Source organism: Miscanthus floridulus, chromosome 10 (assembly GCF_019320115.1).
Source record: "Miscanthus floridulus cultivar M001 chromosome 10, ASM1932011v1, whole genome shotgun sequence".
Classification (NCBI taxonomy): Eukaryota; Viridiplantae; Streptophyta; class Magnoliopsida; order Poales; family Poaceae; genus Miscanthus; species Miscanthus floridulus.
This window is the reverse complement of record NC_089589.1, coordinates 130409876-130428508: the sequence shown is the minus strand read 5'-3', so window position 1 is coordinate 130428508 and position 18633 is coordinate 130409876. Positions and strand designations below refer to the sequence as shown.

Here is an 18633-nt window from a genome sequence, read left to right as displayed (position 1 = left end):
AAAGTAGTACGCCGTAATCAAGTAGCTAGACACGACTCACCGGAGTGCGCGTGTCAGCAGATCGGCAGATGGGGATGAGTAACCAGCAGTAGCCAGTAGGCAAGGCCACAATGTAAACGGCTGCTGGACGGGCTGCCGGGACAACGCGGATCACGCCAAGGAGGCAGCTATATATGCTTAATTGTATTCTCTTTCCTTAATTTTGCCGATGGAGTTGAGGAAGGGAACACCGGCCGGCCAGATTTTTTATCAATTTGTCGATGCCATTTACGCTTTGTTTGTTCAACTTGTGCTAGTTCTGCTTTGTTCTGCTTTGCCACAAAAGAAAAGAAAAACTATTATTCCGGCCACCTTGGAGTTGCAGGTAGGGCGGTTTTAGACGGTTGTGGTCTGGTCGAGCAGGACGCATCACGCCAATCTCTGGCCTGCTTCCTTCTGATTTACTCTGCCAGCTCCCGTCTGTCGTGCGCCCCGCCTACGCCGCTCGCTTCCACCCGCAAGCTTGCTCCCACCCGTCGCGCACCCCACCCACTGCGGCCATCTCACCGCAGCCGTGGACGCCTCCACCACACCACCTACCTGCCCAGACTCGTTCCGCAGGGCCACCTCCACTGCACCAGTTCACCGCGCTGCCCGCCCATGTTGCGCTGAAAGTGTGTGTTGCAAACATGTATGTTTTAGGTGTTTCAGAGGTATATTGCAAGTGTTTCATATGGATGTTGCAAAAGTAGATATGGATGTTGCATGTGTTGCAATGGCTATACACGTATGTTGCAAGTGTCTATTCAAAATGTTTCATCTACTTCAGATGTATGTTGCAAATGTTTTATCTGGATGTTGCATATGTTGCACTGGCTATACACATATGTTGCAAGCGTATGTTCCAAATGTTTCATCCGTTTTAGACGTATGTTGCAGCAAGTGCTTCATGTTGCAAGTGTTTCATAACCAGGCGCGGGGAGCAGGTGCAGGCGAAGGCAGTCCCCGCATGCACGATACGGAACGGGCGCGGGTGGTCCCCCACATGCATTCGCACGGGGTGCAAAGCAGTGTAGGCGGTCCCCTCCTGTCCTACATACGCGCGGGCGCGGAGCAGGCACGGGCGTCAGGGAGCTAGTTTCACCCTTTTTAATTAACTAGCAACGTAATCCAATACATATTAAAATTGAATTCCGTACCATTGCTACACGTGACTTGTTCTATCTTGTATGAGTGCTGGTTTAGGGTCCAGGGCACATACGGGATGTAGGGGGTGTGACCGAATACGTATTAAAATCAGAATCTGTATCGATCATCGTAAAAAAAGCGGGACTGAACAAATACTCCGTTGTCTCGGGAGTTTGAACAAATTTTTAGATAATGGATTCATTAATCCGGCCCCTCTATATACATGAAGGATATACACAGACAAAAGGATATAAGAGCACATAGACTTACACGTCAGCAAAGAGGAGAGCACACGACCAAAAAAAAGGAACAAACTACAACCTCAGCACATCCCTGCTTCCCGGCATGCACATGAAACGGCCAGATTCGGCGAGTAGAAGTCGTCAAGTCGCGGCCGGCCCTAGTGCGCCATCACTGTGAACCTCCGCTGGTGCCATCTTCATCCGCTTCAAGTGAGGTGACGCCATCGCTGCGAACATTATTGTTTGACCATGAAATTCGTAGCTTTTTCTGATTCCATTATGCTAAATAATAATGTTCACAAGATATATCAGATTAGGAAGAGTCTGCATCGTGGAGGGAGATTTTCTTATGAAGTACTTGGAGATGGATCATGCTTGATATGGAAGGATGAATTGCTTTTTTGGACTTTGAACAATGGAGGATGCTGATTTTTCTTTTTTTAAAGTAGATCTTAGAGATAAAAAAATAAAAAATATCTACGTAGAGATAGTACTGAATTAAACTTAAATTTCATTAATCCAGTGAAATAAAATGCCTAAGCATACTATCAAACTCAGACTACAAAAATTGTTCAAATTTGGTTATCAACGGCGCTCACGGAGTTAGTCCCGTCTCCTGTGTAACGAACACCTTGTAATGGTGTTTTGTCCTCTCAATGGCATTTAAGGGAACAAATTATCTATATGGATGGCAATTAAGGAAATAAGGCTTGTTCTTTCTTGCAACAAATATGCCTTGTTCATACAACGGTAATGGCAATGAGGGGATCAAAAACTCTAAACGGATGGCAGTGAAGGAAGCCTATAACTTTTTATGGCAATGAAGGGATTGTTATATGTTTGAGTGGCAATTAGAGAATTCTCATAATATTAATGCTGTTAGGAATTCCATAAGTGTCTCCATGGTGGCATCAATAGTCTCATCTCATGCTGTCTAGTGACGGGACTCCTTTTAGCACCTCCACATTTGGGCAACCGATGATCCTGACTTTCTACAACCTAGAGAGGTTGTTGATCCTTTTGAGTATGGGGTAATCTTGTGCTGCAGTCCAGAGATCACTGATACTCTTGAGCTTGGGGCAGTGGGACACGTCAAGTGACACGACTGATTGGAAGCTGTGCACAGATATCAGGTTGGTATCCTCGTACAGGTTGAGAGGCCAAGCGATAGAGGTGTTCTGGCCCAAAAACCAAGCGACCAGATGGTGGCTGTGCTCTGCTCTGCTCTCTTTCTGCTCTGTTATACGTCCTCCTTCCTCTGTTCACTGACATGCCCTGTGCTTCCAAAGTAGTATGAATGAACCATTATATTCCTCAGTCACAGCTCACAGTGAAGGCTCGTCCTGGCCATTTGCTCTGCCTCCCTCAGAAAGCAGAGGGCCTTGCATATATTGGTGCAGTGCAGGCGACAAAGCAGTGGATACGGTGCTGCCAGGCTCGAGCTGCTTGAGCCACGCTCTGGTCAGCTAGACAGGAGCAGGGGAAGTTACTAGACGGCGAAGTCGTCGTCCAAACCCCCGGCCCTCATGGCGAGGCGGTAGTCCTTGAGCCAATGGTCCGGGTTGGCCTCGCCGTCATACTTGGAGATGTGCGTCGGCAGCCGGAATCACCTGGGGTAGGGTGTGGCCTGGATCGCTGCCCCGAACGCCAGGGGGCCAAAGTGATCTGAGGCGGCGCCCCCGCCCCTCCGCTCGGGAGTGTGGGATTGTGCCTGAGCATGACACCTGGCCTCGATGGTGTCGCGGACGTCACGGTCGTCGCCAACCCGGTGGTGCGCAGGGGGACGCAGGGGAGAAGGTTCGCGCCTTCGCTCCTACCGGGGCTTGGCACCCCTGGTCCGTGGACGGCCAGAGCTGCTGCCAGAGGAGTCACCGCCACTTCCACCCATTGGTAGGGCGTGTGCGTCAGAGCGGTCCCCGATGATGGTGGTCGTCGGCTTGGACGGCCTAGAGAAAACAGTGCGACACCGGGAGGCGGAACTATCGGCCTGCTGCTCAAGGGCGACGTGGAGAATCCGCCTCGCCTCGTGCAGCCGCTCGTTTGTCTTCTGGTCTAGCGTGTCGAAGATGTCCTCAAGCCGGCAAGTGGCGTCCGCCATGTTGTAGGCCACTGAGGGAAAGCGTAGGGTGCTGGCCCCTAGTGCGGGCATCATCGTTGTTGGCGAGAAGCTGTGCGGCTTGCTGCTACGCAAAGTCCTACCTTTGGCGCTGGAGCTCTGCGTCAGCGGCCCCCAGGTCCACCTGCCGAGTTCGCAAGCGATCCGCCTTCTCCTGAAGGTACTTTGCGCGGCTGCGGGGACTCAAGTATGGCGGTGTGAGCTCGGGCGCCTCATTGGCGGCTACCTCGTCGTCGATGTGGTAGCACATGCGCGGTGGAGCGTAGCAGTTGATGTCGTCGGAGTCGTACTCCGAGCTGTCCTCCGAGAGGATCTCGAGGAAGGTGTGCAACGAGGGGATCTGAGCCCCCACGACGCTGGAGAGGATGGCGCCTCGTGGCTGACGAGGTGCTCCAGCTCCAGCTGGAAGGATGCCACCGTATTCTAGATCCTGAAAGGCAGGTCCGGAGGTAGTACCAGAAGCGGTTAGGCGGCGGGAGCACCTCGCCGGTGGCGATCTAGTGATGGACGTTGGCCAGCATGTAGAACATCTGGCGACGACCCAACACAGTGGGGTGTGGACCTAGACCGCGTCAGATCTGCTGGGCCAGGGCCTTGAGATATGCTTCCTGGAGGACTGGTAGAGGGGGCGGTGCCAAGAGCTCATTGCCTGCCTACGCGGCCCCGTTGAGTAGACGAAGCTCGCCGTGGCAGTTGGCAACATAGGCCAGGCTCCCAAAGTTGAGGACCTAGCCCGGAGCGAAGGCACCGGTTGTGATGAAGAACTCGTAAGGGAAGTGGACACCGCCGTCTGGGGCAGTGGCGCTTGCTCCGGCGACGAGGCGGGTGGCTCCGACCACAATAGAGCCTGAATCGCAGTTGATGTTGCCCCCTAACTGGCGCACCTGAGGTCGCGGGGTCGGAACCGTGGCAAGCATTGTTGTTCAAGTCGATGTCAGAGTACGTGTCTCCGGTGGCTAAGGTGGACTCAAGAACACAAGAATCACAGAGAGGACGCAACGGTTTTATCCTGGTTCGGGCTGATCGATGCCGTACTTCCAGCAGCGGATAGTCCTTATACTCAAGAGCACCCAAAATCGGGGGATTCCAACAGAGGGTACATGAGGAAGAGAGATTTGGTAGGGGGTTAGCTCGGTGCTAATCCTGAGGTTGTCTCGCCGCCAGTGGAGCTGTCCCCACGTCTGAGAGGAGGAAGACGATGGGTGCGGTGGAGGAGCTTTTGGTGCCCCTCTCTAGGTTGCTCTTCTCTCGGTGCTGAGCAGGAGCGGATCGATGAAGAATGGAATGATCTGTCTGAATCGGCTTCCCCCCTCTAGAATTCGACCTTATCCCTTATATATCGAGATATGTTGGGTACATGGTGGTTTTGGGGGTTGAGCCTATGGTGGTCTACATACACCGGAGTCCAGGAGGGTCTTGCAGCGGCGCTCTATAGACCATTGCGATGTCGTGGAGCCGAAGAAGCCTTGAGCATCATCCGACTGGCCTGTTCTGACACGCTGAGTGTCAGACCATGTCAGCTTGTACCGGCCTCCCCCAGGCACACCTTCTGAAGTCTTCTTGGTGGCGAGGGAGGTCGGCTCGAGGGGCTAACACGCGGGCCCGGAAGCCCTCAAGCCTCCTGAGGCCGAGGAGTGACCTTGTCTTCTTGTGTTACGCCCCGTGCGTGACCTTGTCGGGGGAGCAACCAGCAAGGCCACGCCCAAAGTGCTGTGTCGAGGAGCCCCCGAGCCTCGATGGCTCGGGGCGTGTCTTCTTGTGCCTGGGCCTTGGCCGGCGTCGTAGGCCGGGCAGTAGCCAAGGATCGGGCTCATGTTCCCTGCCGATCGGGAGCCTGAGGATCGGGTTAGTCTCTAAGCCCTGAGCAGATGCCTCGGTGTGCTCAGGCTCGGGCAAGTTCCTTAGTCTGAGGGTGCGCGCAAGTGTACCCGATAGATATGCCCCCCGAGCCCCAGGGCGATTCTGTAGGGATCGATTGGGGGGTCTCTTTGGTCGGGAACCATAGACCCCGAGGCTTAACATACCCATATGTTAGGATCTGGTCACTACAGATATGATATTTTATATGCATATTAATGTATTAACCAAGTGAACACGATTCGTAGGCTAATCTAATATTTTATATTAACCATCTATGAGCGAACATTTGTAAGGCGGTTCAAGTTTTTTCTGTATGATTGAACGTTCTCTTTTTCTTTGTAAAAAAAAAGTTTAGTGATAGATCCATAAACGTGATGGGTCCTGATATTTTATATTGATATTAATATAATAACTAAAATTGAACATGATAGATAGACCAATCTGCTATTTTGTATTAACTGACTATGAAATATACGTACGACCATTTTTTGTTTTCATTAAAAAGATTTTATTTAGTATAATGTCATACGTGGGTAATTTTCTTCAAATAAAATAGATCTAATGGTTATGAATGGCTCAAGGCTTTTGATTTGATAGCCACATGTGTCTGATTAATGTGAGATTTTCTAGCAATTTTCTTTTTTTCTAACACATCTGATGAGGATTAACGTGGAGGCTCTGTTAGGGCCTCTAATTAGTAATAGTAAGATTTTAAGCCTTTTCTAAATGGTATTCTAAAATAAACCCAACCAGCTTTTGTACATAAAATAACTCTTTTGACATTTGCCTGCCTCGGTCACACAGGAGAACCTTGCATATCTTTCACAATTCGTTGGAAAAGTACCACTGGTACTTGCAGGTACTTTCATATTTTCTATTTTGTGACCAATTCTTTAAAAACAATTTTTATAAATTTAATTTTTTCTATCAGGGGTATAATGGTAATTTTCCTTCAGTTGTTTGTAACACTAGGCCCACTCCCATGGATTCAGCCACACAGGGGCTCGTTTTTATTATTATCGGGTTCCTGAAGCTGCCACCGCCGCCGCTCCTTCAATCTGTCCCTTTCCCGGCAACGGTGCTCCCTCGATCTAGCACCCCGGTCTAGCACCAGCGACGACAATGATTACCACAGTGTACAGCTACCTCTAATCAGCTCCTGCACCTCTTTTGCCCGCATGGCCGCACCCACCGGCGACCCCCTCCCCTACACGACAAGCGACGCCAGTCCACTCGGAAGCACAAGGACCTGCTGCTGGATACTGAGTTACTGACCGACACACTTTGGAGTGAATTGAACACAGCTTCAATCAAAGTCGAAGCTTCAGCCTGCACGCACCAAGCAGGTCCGTCCTTTACTTTCTGCTTTTACAAGAAGCAAGTGCATTCGCTAGTAGAATTGCAGGCTGGGCGCTGGGGCAGGTTGCTGCTGTCCCTCAACCCGTCTGCGCGTGTCGCCAGCATTATATTATTGCGGGCTTATGCGGCCAGTTGTTGCAATCCAACTAGAGATACATTGGATTCACTGGTGCCAGGTGACGTATATTCCCAAAGTAGTATGAATGAACCATTTGCTCTGCCTCCCTCACAAAGCAGAGGGCCTTGCATATATTGGTGCAGTGCAGGCGAAAAAGCAGAAGTGGACATGTTGTTGCCACCAAGATCGGAGTGGAGAACTCCATAATGGCCATGATATCGAGGAGGCTGAGTAAGATCGATCAACAACAATGATTGGGATGCCTGATTTCATGATCAGCGATCAGGTCACCATACAATGTTCGTGCTGCATGTCTGCTTTCATGACCACACATTCGGTTCATTACAAGATCCACGGCTTCAGACCTATTACTTGTGCAAATATATATAGGTCCATTACTTCAAAAAATATATATATGGAGTGTAAAAAGATACATGGTCAAGACTACAAGAGTGCAGGAGACGCCGCGGGTAACCATGCTTTGGCAGTATGTTGACACTCTGTATGTGAACAGAGTATGTGTACTGCATAAGTGCGTGCTGGAGACGAGCTTCTACCAAGCACATCTCACTCCCAATTGCCACTGCAAGCTAACATCATGTGGCTCTGCGTAAGGATCCTGGATCCCTGCATACATTAGTTACACGGTCACTGCATAATGACACTTGAAAATACGTACTAAGTGAGAGAAAAATTAAAGCTACAAATACAAGAGATGATAATAAACATACTTATGCGAGAATTGGAGTACAAGCAACAACTAATTAATAATATGGAAAGCAACTTTCGGCATAGTGAAAGAATGCGATTTACTATTACCTGAGTGCATGAGCGATCATCAATGGAGCTGTGCTGTCCTCAGTCTTCCTCTGAATATCCATCCGAACTTGTATCTGAATCTTCGATGCAGTTGATGTCGCGTTTTCCAATATTGCTGATCTTCTTCCATTCAGAGCTACCTGGTGATGAGGAGGATTCGTGTAGCTTCTTGTTGCAATACAACTCGAGATACCTTGGGTGTACAGCTCGCAGGTATTCCGGAAGCGTGTCCATGGTGGCGTCCTCCAGTCGAAGGCTGTTGCGTGCTGGGACACCTTCTAGAACCTCCAGCTTTGGGCAGCGAGTGATCCTAATCTTCTGCAACTGATCCCCTGGAGCTCAGGGCAGTCAAACACATCAAGTTTCACAACTGAGCCCTTGTTTAGTTCTACCCCAACTTCTAAAAAGTTGCTACAGTACCTGTCACATCGAATGTTTGCGGCCCGTGCATGGAGCATTAAATGTAGATGAAAAGAAAAACTAATTACACAGTTTGGTGGGAAATTACGAGACGAACGTTTTGAGCCTAATTAGTCCATGTTTAAACACTATTTACCAAATAAAAACGAACATGCTACAGTAGCCCCAAAATCCAAATTTCTCCATCTAAACAAGGGCTGAAGGGAAGTTCTCCACATGTGTCAGGTTGGAGAGCTCGTACAGGTATAGTTCTCTCGGAGCATGCCTCTTGGTGCTGGCGAGGCCTGGTGGAAGACAGCTGAGCTTGCAGTTGTCGATTTTGAGTCTCTCCAGACAAGGCATGGCTATGGAAGTTTCCACATCCATATGCTCCCCACAGTCGTTCCATTCCCACTCCTCCCACTCACGTAGCCCATTCAGATACAGACGTCTCAGTTTTGGAAACGGTGCAGATGTACTAGCAATGGAACCTCTAGCTGCCACGGATGATGACGCTTGGAATTGGGGGCCAATACGCTTGATGGCTGGTGCATCTATGATGGTAAGCACTTCTAAACTTGGGAGGCAGCATAGACCATTAGGGAGCTGGGTGCAGCAAGGCAGGTTCTCTAGATTCAAATACCTTAGGCTCTTAAAGTCCGCCGACGCTGGAGCACACATCCAGTTCGGTAGCAGGCGACCAATGTATCCCCCTTGAACAACTAGAGTCTCTAGGCAGGTTGGAGGGCAGAGCTTTTCCAAGACTTCCTCGGTCACACTCTGTTGTTGCTGCTGCTCTGCCTCAGCACCACCTATCCCTATAGTATGTCCACTTGCACTATAGTTCAACTCTAGATACCCAAGGTGGCGCTTGCTGCTAATCATGGCCTTTTCAGCCATCCGGCTGTCCTGCACCTTCTCTAGACCATATAATGTAAGAACCCTAAGCTAAGAGAGAGGCTCCAGCTCTTGCAAACTACACCAGCTACTGCTTGCATCCATGTCCACGTGTACTGGGAAGCCATAAAGTGACCTCAGATTTGTTAACTCCCTGAACCCCTTAGGAATGACACTAACATTTGATCCATAGATGTTAAGAGACCTTAGATGCACAAGTCTCATGATGCTGCTAGGAAGGTGGCATAGATTCTTACAATTAACAAGTTTAATGTACCGTAGAAATTTCATCTTCTGGATGTCGTCCGGTAGCCTAGATATATCAGTATCCACTAAGTGAAGGTATCTCAAGTGCTTCAACATAGACAGAGAGGGAACTATTGTATCAGAATTGGCAGACAGTATATACAGCACACGTAGACCGGAGAAACTACCCACCGAATCACCAGGATGAAAGTTTACCCTAGAGTTTACAATTAATGTTCTAAGTGACTTGTGCCTTTGCAAAATAGCCCATTCCACCACTGATACGGTTTGCCCTATAGATAGGTGACGTACAAGCATCCCACACTACTAGAGAACAGACTTTAAAACGATGTCCCAATTTAGCATTAGCCTAGGCATTTTTTGCCCCCGGGACTAAAGGACCCTTTAGTCCCGGTTGGTAATACCAACCGGGACTAAAGGTCCCTGCCCAACGGTCGTCCGCGGGGCAGGGATCTTTAGTCCCGGCTGGTATTACCAACCGGGACTAAAGGTTTATCTTTAGTCCCGGTTTGGGTGATGCCCCGGGAATAAAGATTAATCTTTAGTCCCGGTTTGGACCCCTAACCAGGACTAATTATCCCGGCCTATAATTCAGCTCATTTCTTCCTCCCCGAGCCCGAGCCATTCCATTCAAACTCACTGCCTCTGTTCTTCAGCTTGCTGTTGTTCTTGCTCTCTCCCCCTCCATTGGTGTTGCTCTTCGATTTTGGAGGTAACAAACTTATTCCTCTTATGTTTTATCAGTAGCTTATCTTATTTTGCGATGTAGATGCATGTGTAACTTTATATGTTGGACTTTATTATGATTTTATATGTCATTTTTAGCTTAAAATCACATGATGATTTGCATATATGTTTGGATAAACAAAAGTTAAATTAGTTCATCAAAATCACGCCTCGCTCGTCCTCGCTGGAGCACGCGCCATCCTCGTCCCCGGTGGCTTGCGTGATCTTAGAATTAATTTTTCCATGAAATGAAAAACTTAGAAAATAGTAAGAAAATTGTAGAAAATCCGTACTAGTTGAACTTGCGGACCGTGTTCAGGTCGGCGAGCATGTTCTCTGCCGAGCGGTAACGGACGTCAAGGAGGAGCTTTGATTCTACGAGGGAGAGCGGCAATGGTCGTGGAAGACCGTGTTCCCTTTCTCGTAGAATCGGAGCTCTTCCTTGGCCAAGTACGGTGCCGTCCGGTGGAGAACCTTCTAGAACCTAATCTTCTGAAACATGGCGAGGCCGCTGATCCTCTTGAGCTCAGGGCAGTCAAACACATCAAGTTTCACAACTGAAGGGAAGTTCTCCACATGTGTCAGGTTGGAGAGCTCGTACAGGTATAGTTCTCTTCTCTCAGAGCACGCCTCTTGCTGCTGGCGAGGCCTGGTGGAAGACAGCTCAGCTTTCAGTTATCTATTCGGAGTTCCTCCATACAAGGCATGGCTATGGTAGTTTCCACATCCATATGCTCCTCACAGTCGTTCCATTCCCACTCTTCCCACTCACGTAGTCCATCCAAATACACCTGTCTCAGTTTAGGAAACGGTGGAGATGTACTAGCATCGGAACCTCTAGCTGCCACGGAGGATGACGCTTGGAATTGGGGGCCAATACGATTGATGGCTGGCGCATCCGTGATGTCCAGCAATTCCAAACTTGGGAGGCAGCATAGACCATCAGCGAGCTGGGTGCAGCAAGGCAGGTTCTCCAGTTTCAAATACCTTATGCTCTTAAACTCTGCCGACGCTGGAGCACACATCCAGTCTGGTAGCTGGCGACCAATGTATCCCCCTTGAACAACTAGAGTCTCCAGGCAGGTTGGAGGGCAGAGCTTTTCCAAGACTTCCTCGGTCACACTCTGTTGTTGCTGCTGCTCTGCCTCACCACTGCCTGTCCCTATAGTATGTCCACTTGCACTATAGTTCAACTCTACATACCCAAGGTGGCGCTTGCTGCTAATCATGGCCTTTTCAGCCATCCGGCTGTCCTGCACCTTCTCTAGGCCATATAATGTAAGATCCCTAAGCTGAGAGAGAAGCTCCAGCTCTTGCAAACTGCACCAGCTATTGCTTGCATCCATGTCCACGTGTACTGGGAAGCCATAAACTGACCTCAGATTTGTTAACTCACTGAACCCCTTAGGCACGGCACTGACATTTGATCCGCTGATGTCAAGAGACCTTAGATGCACAAGTTTTATGATGCTGCCAGGAAGATAGAATAACTTCTCACAGTTACCAAGTGAAATGTACAGTAGAAATTTCATCTTGTGGATGTCATCTGGGAGCCTAGATATATCAGTACCCCATAAGTGAAGGTATCTCAAGTGCTTCAACATAGACAGAGAGGGAACTAGTGTATCAAAATCGGCAGACCTTATGTATAGTACCCGCAGACTAGAGAAACTACTCAGCGAGTCACCAGGAAGATGAAAGTTTACTCTAAAATTTATAATTAATGTCCTAAGTGACTCTCGCCTTTGTAAAATGCCCCAATCCAGTACTGATACGGTCTGTTCTATAGAGAGGCGACGGACATGCACACCACCACCACCACCACCACCAATACCAGTAGCTGCATGTTCTCTGCCAACCACCACTAGTGATTCTTCTCTTGCCATATATTCAGCAAAGGTGCGGACCACATCGTGCATGGTGCACTTGTATCCAGTGAGAGAATATTCTTCTGAAGGTTCTATAAGGTTCCTCTTTATTAACTCTTGGTAGTACTCAGTTGCCATCTCTTCGAACCCATACTCATGTGAAATAATACTACTACCATCCAAAGGTTGGATAAATCCTTCACTAATCCACATTCGAGTTACTACATCTCCAATGATTTCTTTACCTTTAGGAAATAGTGAGCAGTACAGAAAGCATTGCTTTATCTGGGGTGACAAGTCCTCGTAGCTCAAGTATAGTCGGTTGTCGAGTTCTGGAGGCAGCCCGGTCAGTGACCAAGCTGGCTTGTTCAAAACAGATTTCCACTCATGCTCACTTGGGTATCTTGTGCTCAAGAGACCTCCAATCACTTTAATTGCAAGTGGTAAGCCTTCACAATTTTCAAGAATTTCCATCCCAATAGTTTTCAGTTGATCAATTCCATCTACCTGCCAACATTTAATTTAAAGCTTCTTAATTACTTCTAACAACTATCAGGTTGCTTATGTACTTCTCTAAGCAAATAAGCTTCTTCTGTAAAACAATGAAGCGTAGGTTGGCCAACATATTGGAAGTGTACCGTCCTTTATTCGAAAATAAGCACAAGACTATGCTTGGAAAGGGCCGATTTGAAATGGAATCCCCAAAATCCCATAAGACTAATATATGGAATCCGTGCATTGCAATTGGGCTTTAAATGTTCTCATTTGGGAAACAGGACTATACTACAGAAAGTTTTGTAGTGGCTTTCCTTGCAAAAAAAAAGTTTTCTTGTGGCTACAGGAATCGGACTTTAAATGGTCTCTTTGCGTTTTAATTTGTTGTGTGGCAGCTACGTGGTATTATTAGCTATAGAACGACTAGGATAGTCGAATGTCGAAATCTGGGCATTATCTACTAGGACGCACTTGATGCATTAAAATATTCATTTATATGCAAACTTAGGGTCTTCGTTTTGGTTTATTAGAAATGGTAGACTGAGTAATTTAGCTGTAAATTTTGGACTACTTTACATTATGGTTTGTAATGGCATAGGTGGATAATTTAGACAAATGTTATATTTATTGGTTACTTATTGATGAAATCCAAACATAGAGATATGTTAAACCTCAGGATCAAGGGTTCCCGACCGAGAGATCCCACGACCGACCCCTCCTGGATAGCTCGGGGGCTACACCCATCGGGTGCGCTCACGTACACCCTCTGGCTAAGGCATTGGGCCAAGCCCGAACATGCCCGGCGCCTCTGCTTGGGACTCGGGGGCTCGCCCGAGCCCCGGGCTCCCGATCGAAGGGAGCATGGACCCAATCCTTAGCTCCTTCCCAGCCTTCGGTTCTAGCAAATGCCTAGGCTCGAGGCAAACCCCTAGAGCCACCAAGGCTTGGGGGCTCCCCGGCACTACCCCGCGAATGTGGCACTGTCAACCGCTCCTCCTAAAGGGTCACGCACTAGGCGTGATGCAAGAAGCCAAACTCCTCTGCTTGCCTCGGGGGCTCCAGGGCTTCCGGGCTCGCGTGTTAGCCCCCCAAGCTGGTTGTCTTCACCACCAAGAAGCCTCCAGAAGGCGCACCTGGTGAAGACCGGTCCAAACCGACATAGCCTGACATTCAGCGTGTCAGAACAGAGTAGCCGGACGATGCCCAGGGCTTCTTTGGCTCCACGACATCGCCACGGTCCACTTGATGCCACGGCAACACCCTCCTGGACTCCGGCACATGTAGACCATTGGCTAAACTCTCACAAACTGTCATGTACCCGACCTACCTTGATATGTAAGGGGAGGTCGGATCCTAAGACGGGAGAGGACGATTCTAGTCGACAATTCCAGAACACAATTCTAGACGATCCAGAGATGGATCATTGGACTCCTCAGCAAACCAGTTCATGCTCTGCACCAAGAGCAAATCCACCTAGAGAGGGGCACCGAGAGCTCCTTCCCCTTCCTCCGATCATCTTCCTCCTCTTCAGCGAGGGGGAAGGCTCCACCAGTGGCTAGGCTTCCCTAGGATCAGCACCGAGCGATCCCCTACAAATCTCTCTCTCTTACACTCTGTTGTAACCCCCAGATTTTGGGTGCTCTTGAGTATAAGGATCATCAGCTGCTGGACGTAGGGACCTGAGAGCCCAAACCAGGATAAAGCATTGCGTCCCCTCTGTTGATTCTCGTGTTCTTGAGTCCACCCAAGACACTGGAGACATGTACTCAGAACACAATACTTGCTTCGGTTCTGATCCCGTGACAACTGGCGCTCTAGGTACGGGAGCACGTCAAGTGTGATTACTGCTCTATAGTGGCCGGAGCCACCCGCCTCGTCGCCGGATCAAGCGGCGCCGCCCCAGACGGTGGCGTCGGCTTCCCCGGAGAGTTCTCCATCACGGCCAGCACCTTCGCTCCGGGCCAGGTCCTCAACTTCGGGAGCCTGGCCTACGCCGCTGACCGCTATAGCGAGCTCCGCCCACTCAAGGAGGCTCCACCCGCTCAAGTGTAATTTGACCATGGTTCTTCTATAGGACCAGGACACTTAGATTGGCCAACATATTAAAAGTGTGCCATATTGTAAAGATTTGCGGTAGGTCACTCTTCAATGGTGGTCTTTGCTAAGGGACACTGCTCACTGTTGTCTTGGCTACAAAGTACTTTTCAATGCTGGTAATTGGTTCTCAAACAATGTAGCTATTAAAATAATATTTCTAAGGACTGCTTTGGAGAGAGAAGTTAAAAGTGACCAAAATGCACCTGACTATCATTTTTCGGCAACGCCTTGCTATTTAGTGGTAACTCTATGCTCCAATACTTGGTTGTGGAGAAGCACCCAAAGGTGTATGTTTTATTGTTTTTTTGTGCTTTTTTGAGAGCTAGTTGTGGGTTTGAGCACCCAGGGTGCTTTTTTCTTGCTTTTTAATAAGAAATGAGGAAAAATATATTATGATATGTAAAATTCACTCAACCATGTGGTATTGGTACCCATCTTGATGAGGACAAAATTTTAAAATTATATATTAATTGCTCCTAGTGTGTAAAGGGCATCAACGGTGGCATCAGTTAGTCAGGGTGACGTGTGTTTGGTGGGGCAGTGTGTTGGTGTCATGCCTACTTGGTGGGCGGCTCGGTTGTGGCCTTATCCTTTTTTTTTCTTTAGACCATGCGTAGGACTATGCAAGGGCCATGAATAAAAGTGTGGCAATACAACAATTATTTGCAATGAAATATATTCCAATATACCAACCGTGGCAATACGTACTTGGTGAGATGCACAGTGCGTGCAGTGGCCCTTGGCGGCCTGGGGGAGGGTGGGGGAAAGGGCGTGATGCGCGCGCCGTGGGGGGAGGGTGCGATGAAGGCAATGGCGTGGCCACATGAGGGAGGGCGCAACGAAGCCCTCATCTGTTTGTGTGACGAGGCGCGCGGCTCAGCGAGCAATAGGTATGCCCTGCGTTGACCTTTTCCTGGACCAAGGCACTTGTGGTCCAATAATGACAATGTACCACATCAAAACAATCCTGAACTGATGCAATAAAAATCATATATTGCATCACAGTTTAGCACTATCAATCTGTTGCAACAGTACCACCTACATATTGCATAAAAAATCAATAGTAACGCAACAAAATTTTCCGATGTAATAATTTCTACCTATTGCATCTAGTGTACAAAATTGGTGTGATAGATCATACCTATTGCATCGAGATGAAGTACTATCGCATCCAACTCCATGTCGATGCAATAATGACCACCTATTGCATCAGATTTGAAAAATTGATGCAACAGCAGCCACCTATTGCATCAGATTTGCATTTGATGCAAGGCGAAGCGATGCGATAGGGTCAAAAATTAGTAGTGGCTGAGGAGCTCCCAAGCATCGGTAGCTCGGGGCTTGTCTTCTTGTGCCCGGGCCTTGGCTGGCGTCGTGAGCTGGGCAGGAGCCAAGGACTGGGCTTGGTCGTGCCGTAGATCGATAGCCCACGGCTCGGGGAAGCCCCGAGCCCTAGGTAGAGGCTGCGGTCGAGTGAGGCTCAGTTGGTTCTCTTCGCCAGTGGGTGCGCGCGAGCGTGCCCGATGGGCATAGCCCCCGAGCCCCCGGGCGATCTTGAAGGGGTCGGTCGGGGGTCTTCTTTGTTCGGGAACTATTGGACCCGAGGCTTAACATACATGTCTGTTAGGATCTCGTCAGGCGGATCTATAGGTGATTCACTGCCCCTCCTCCGGCGGCGCATGGGGCGTGGCCCTCTTCCGGCAGCGGTGACAGATCCGTGCGGGGGGCGCGACCCCTCCTCCTGGGGCACATGTGGGTCGAGGCCCTCCTCCAGTGGCGTGGCGGTGCGGCCACCACTGCTAGTGGCGGTGGGGCACGACCACCACCTCCAGTAGCGGTGGGGCATGGCTACCACCTCAAGCAGCGGTGGTGGATCCACGCAGGGCAAGGCCCTCCTCCAGCGGCGGAGCGCGACCACCAGCTTTCCGCTGCAGTGACAGATCCGAGCAGGGCGCGTGGCCCCTTCTCTTGCATGGTACGAACGTGATGATGGCGGGCTCAGAACGCGGTGGCACGGACACAGAAGCGGCGGGCTGTACATGGGTTTGACGTTGGGCTTGGGATATTTTATTTGTTTTATTTTAAATCAATTAACAGATGCGGGCACCGAGCACCGCCTCTGTTAATCGTGATTAACACAGACATTGGTTTGGTGGCTGATAGCTTGCCTGCCTCCCAAAATCGTTTAGACCGCCTGTAGTAATGTTTACTATGCTAGTGAAGGGCGGGTGATGCAACTGCCTCTCATTGGGCGCTAGTGGAACTATTGATTTACTTCTTTCTCCAACACGTCTTATGAGCATCATTGTGGAGGCATTAAATAAAGTATCTAATTATGTACTCCATACATTCCAAAAGTGGACAGCTTTATTAAGTCAAACTATCTTAGGTTTTACTAAATTATAGAGTAAATTATTAACATCTATGAATTGAAATATATATATCGTAAATTCATTTCTCCATAAGTTAAATCTAATGATACTAAAGTTGATATGATAAATATTGTTACTTTTTGTTGATATACTAAAAATAAGGTCAAATTGGAGATTGGTAAACTTCGCATTGAAATGGATGTGCACTGAGTTTCTGGATGGAGAGAGTAATTAATAGCTAACCTGACCCTATAGTGTCATTTTGTTATTAAATTTGATTATTATGTTTGCTAGATCATAGTTTTCCTGGTGTCTTTTTGCTACTCTCCAAAGCTGCTGTTCTGAGCAAGAATGCTTAGATTGTACTACGAGACTTCATAGGCTTTCTATGAGTAAAGCAGGTGTCCTAGTGTATAGAGTATGGATAGACTAGCCTTTTTTTTTGGATAAGACGGTTAGACTAACCTGATCAGGCTGCAGCTGTTTCTTGAGCAAGGACCAGGCATCATCATTGCCTAGAGGCCTGACACGGTGTTGGTGCAGCGCGGCGGCTCGCATCTGCTGTGGTAGGTGTACAAATCTTGTGGTGACTAGGATCTGACTTCCTGGTTGTTTCTTGCTGGCAATTCTAACTGCGACACTAAGCACGTCGTTCCATGCTCTCTGGCTCCACACATCATCCATCACCATGAGAAACCTGCCCTTATTAGATAGGGTGTTGATGAGGGTGTCTGTGAGAGTGCGCTTGTCTTGCTGCCCACCATGGTTTCCCCCAGCATGCTGGATTGCTGTCCTTAGTAGCTCAGCCTCATGGAACTGCTTGTTGATGTTTAACCATATCTTCGTTTTGAAGTGCACTTGGATGGTTGCCTCATTGAAAATCTTCTGGGCGAGGGTGGTCTTTCCCATACCACCCATGCCAATAATAGAGACAACTTTGATGTCATGATTCTTGTCATCTCTGGTTAGAACCTGGACGAGCTCCTTTGTGTCCCTCTCTATTTGTTCCCCAACTATGGAAGACTCGTCGAAGTGTGAACTTGTCTTGTAGATGGATAACTCAGCAGCAGTTAGCCTCCGCGGCTCTGGATTGGAACCGATGCTGATATTGAACTTGTACTTGTCCGCTTCCTTGTAGATGCCTTCTAGCCGCTGGTTGAGCTCCTTGATGCGGCTGCCTATCTTGTGTGCAAACAAGGGATTTCGCAAGCAGAAGAGCAATGGCTGCAAGCAACCCGAAGCCTTCTCCTCCATGCTGCCACATTTAGATTCCTTGTGCTTGTCAGCTTGAAGTTGACAAAGGTCAAGAATGTCAGTGGCATCGTACATGGCGTCCTTGAGCTTCCTCACCCATCGCTGCACGATCTGTTCAGTGATGCGCCTCCTCTCAGCATCGGCAAGGAAGCAGTTGATGGTCTCCATGTTATCTTTGAGCTTTTCAATCTCGCCGGACACACCCAGCAATATGGCCACCTCTTCTGTGGCCATGTCCGCTATCAGCTTCGTCACGTAGGGTGCCATAGCATCTAGGATGGCGGCCATGGCTCCAGAGGAACGTCCTACATAAACAAGTAATCCGTCACACATTACTCTCATCGGAATAGCCGAGTCTTGTAATGGACAGCCAAAGTAATTAAGGGCCAGCGTGCACGCACCAAATTAAATGACCTTAAGGTAGCTAACTCATATTCCAAACCGGATGCAAGGCTTATTGAAGGAGAATATGTAATTAATGATTAACATGTGACTCAGATCTAAATTAATGTTAACCAATTTGTGATCTGCAAGGTCTCATCCATGGCAAGGCAGATTGGGTAGCTAGTGAATGAAA

The 18633-nt window shown here is 48.7% G+C and overlaps 1 protein-coding gene across 1 annotated transcript; it reads right to left on the bottom strand.

Moving 5' to 3' along the window:
• Positions 1-10447: 10447 nt before the first annotated feature.
• LOC136489628 (putative disease resistance protein RGA3) lies at positions 10448-18344 on the bottom strand. The gene is made up of 3 exons (XM_066486207.1): positions 17268-18344; positions 10730-12345; positions 10448-10619 (listed from the first exon to the last, which is right to left on the bottom strand). Exons 1-3 carry the CDS (start codon positions 18342-18344, stop codon positions 10448-10450), a joined length of 2865 nt encoding a protein of 954 aa, XP_066342304.1.
• Positions 18345-18633: the final 289 nt, after the last annotated feature.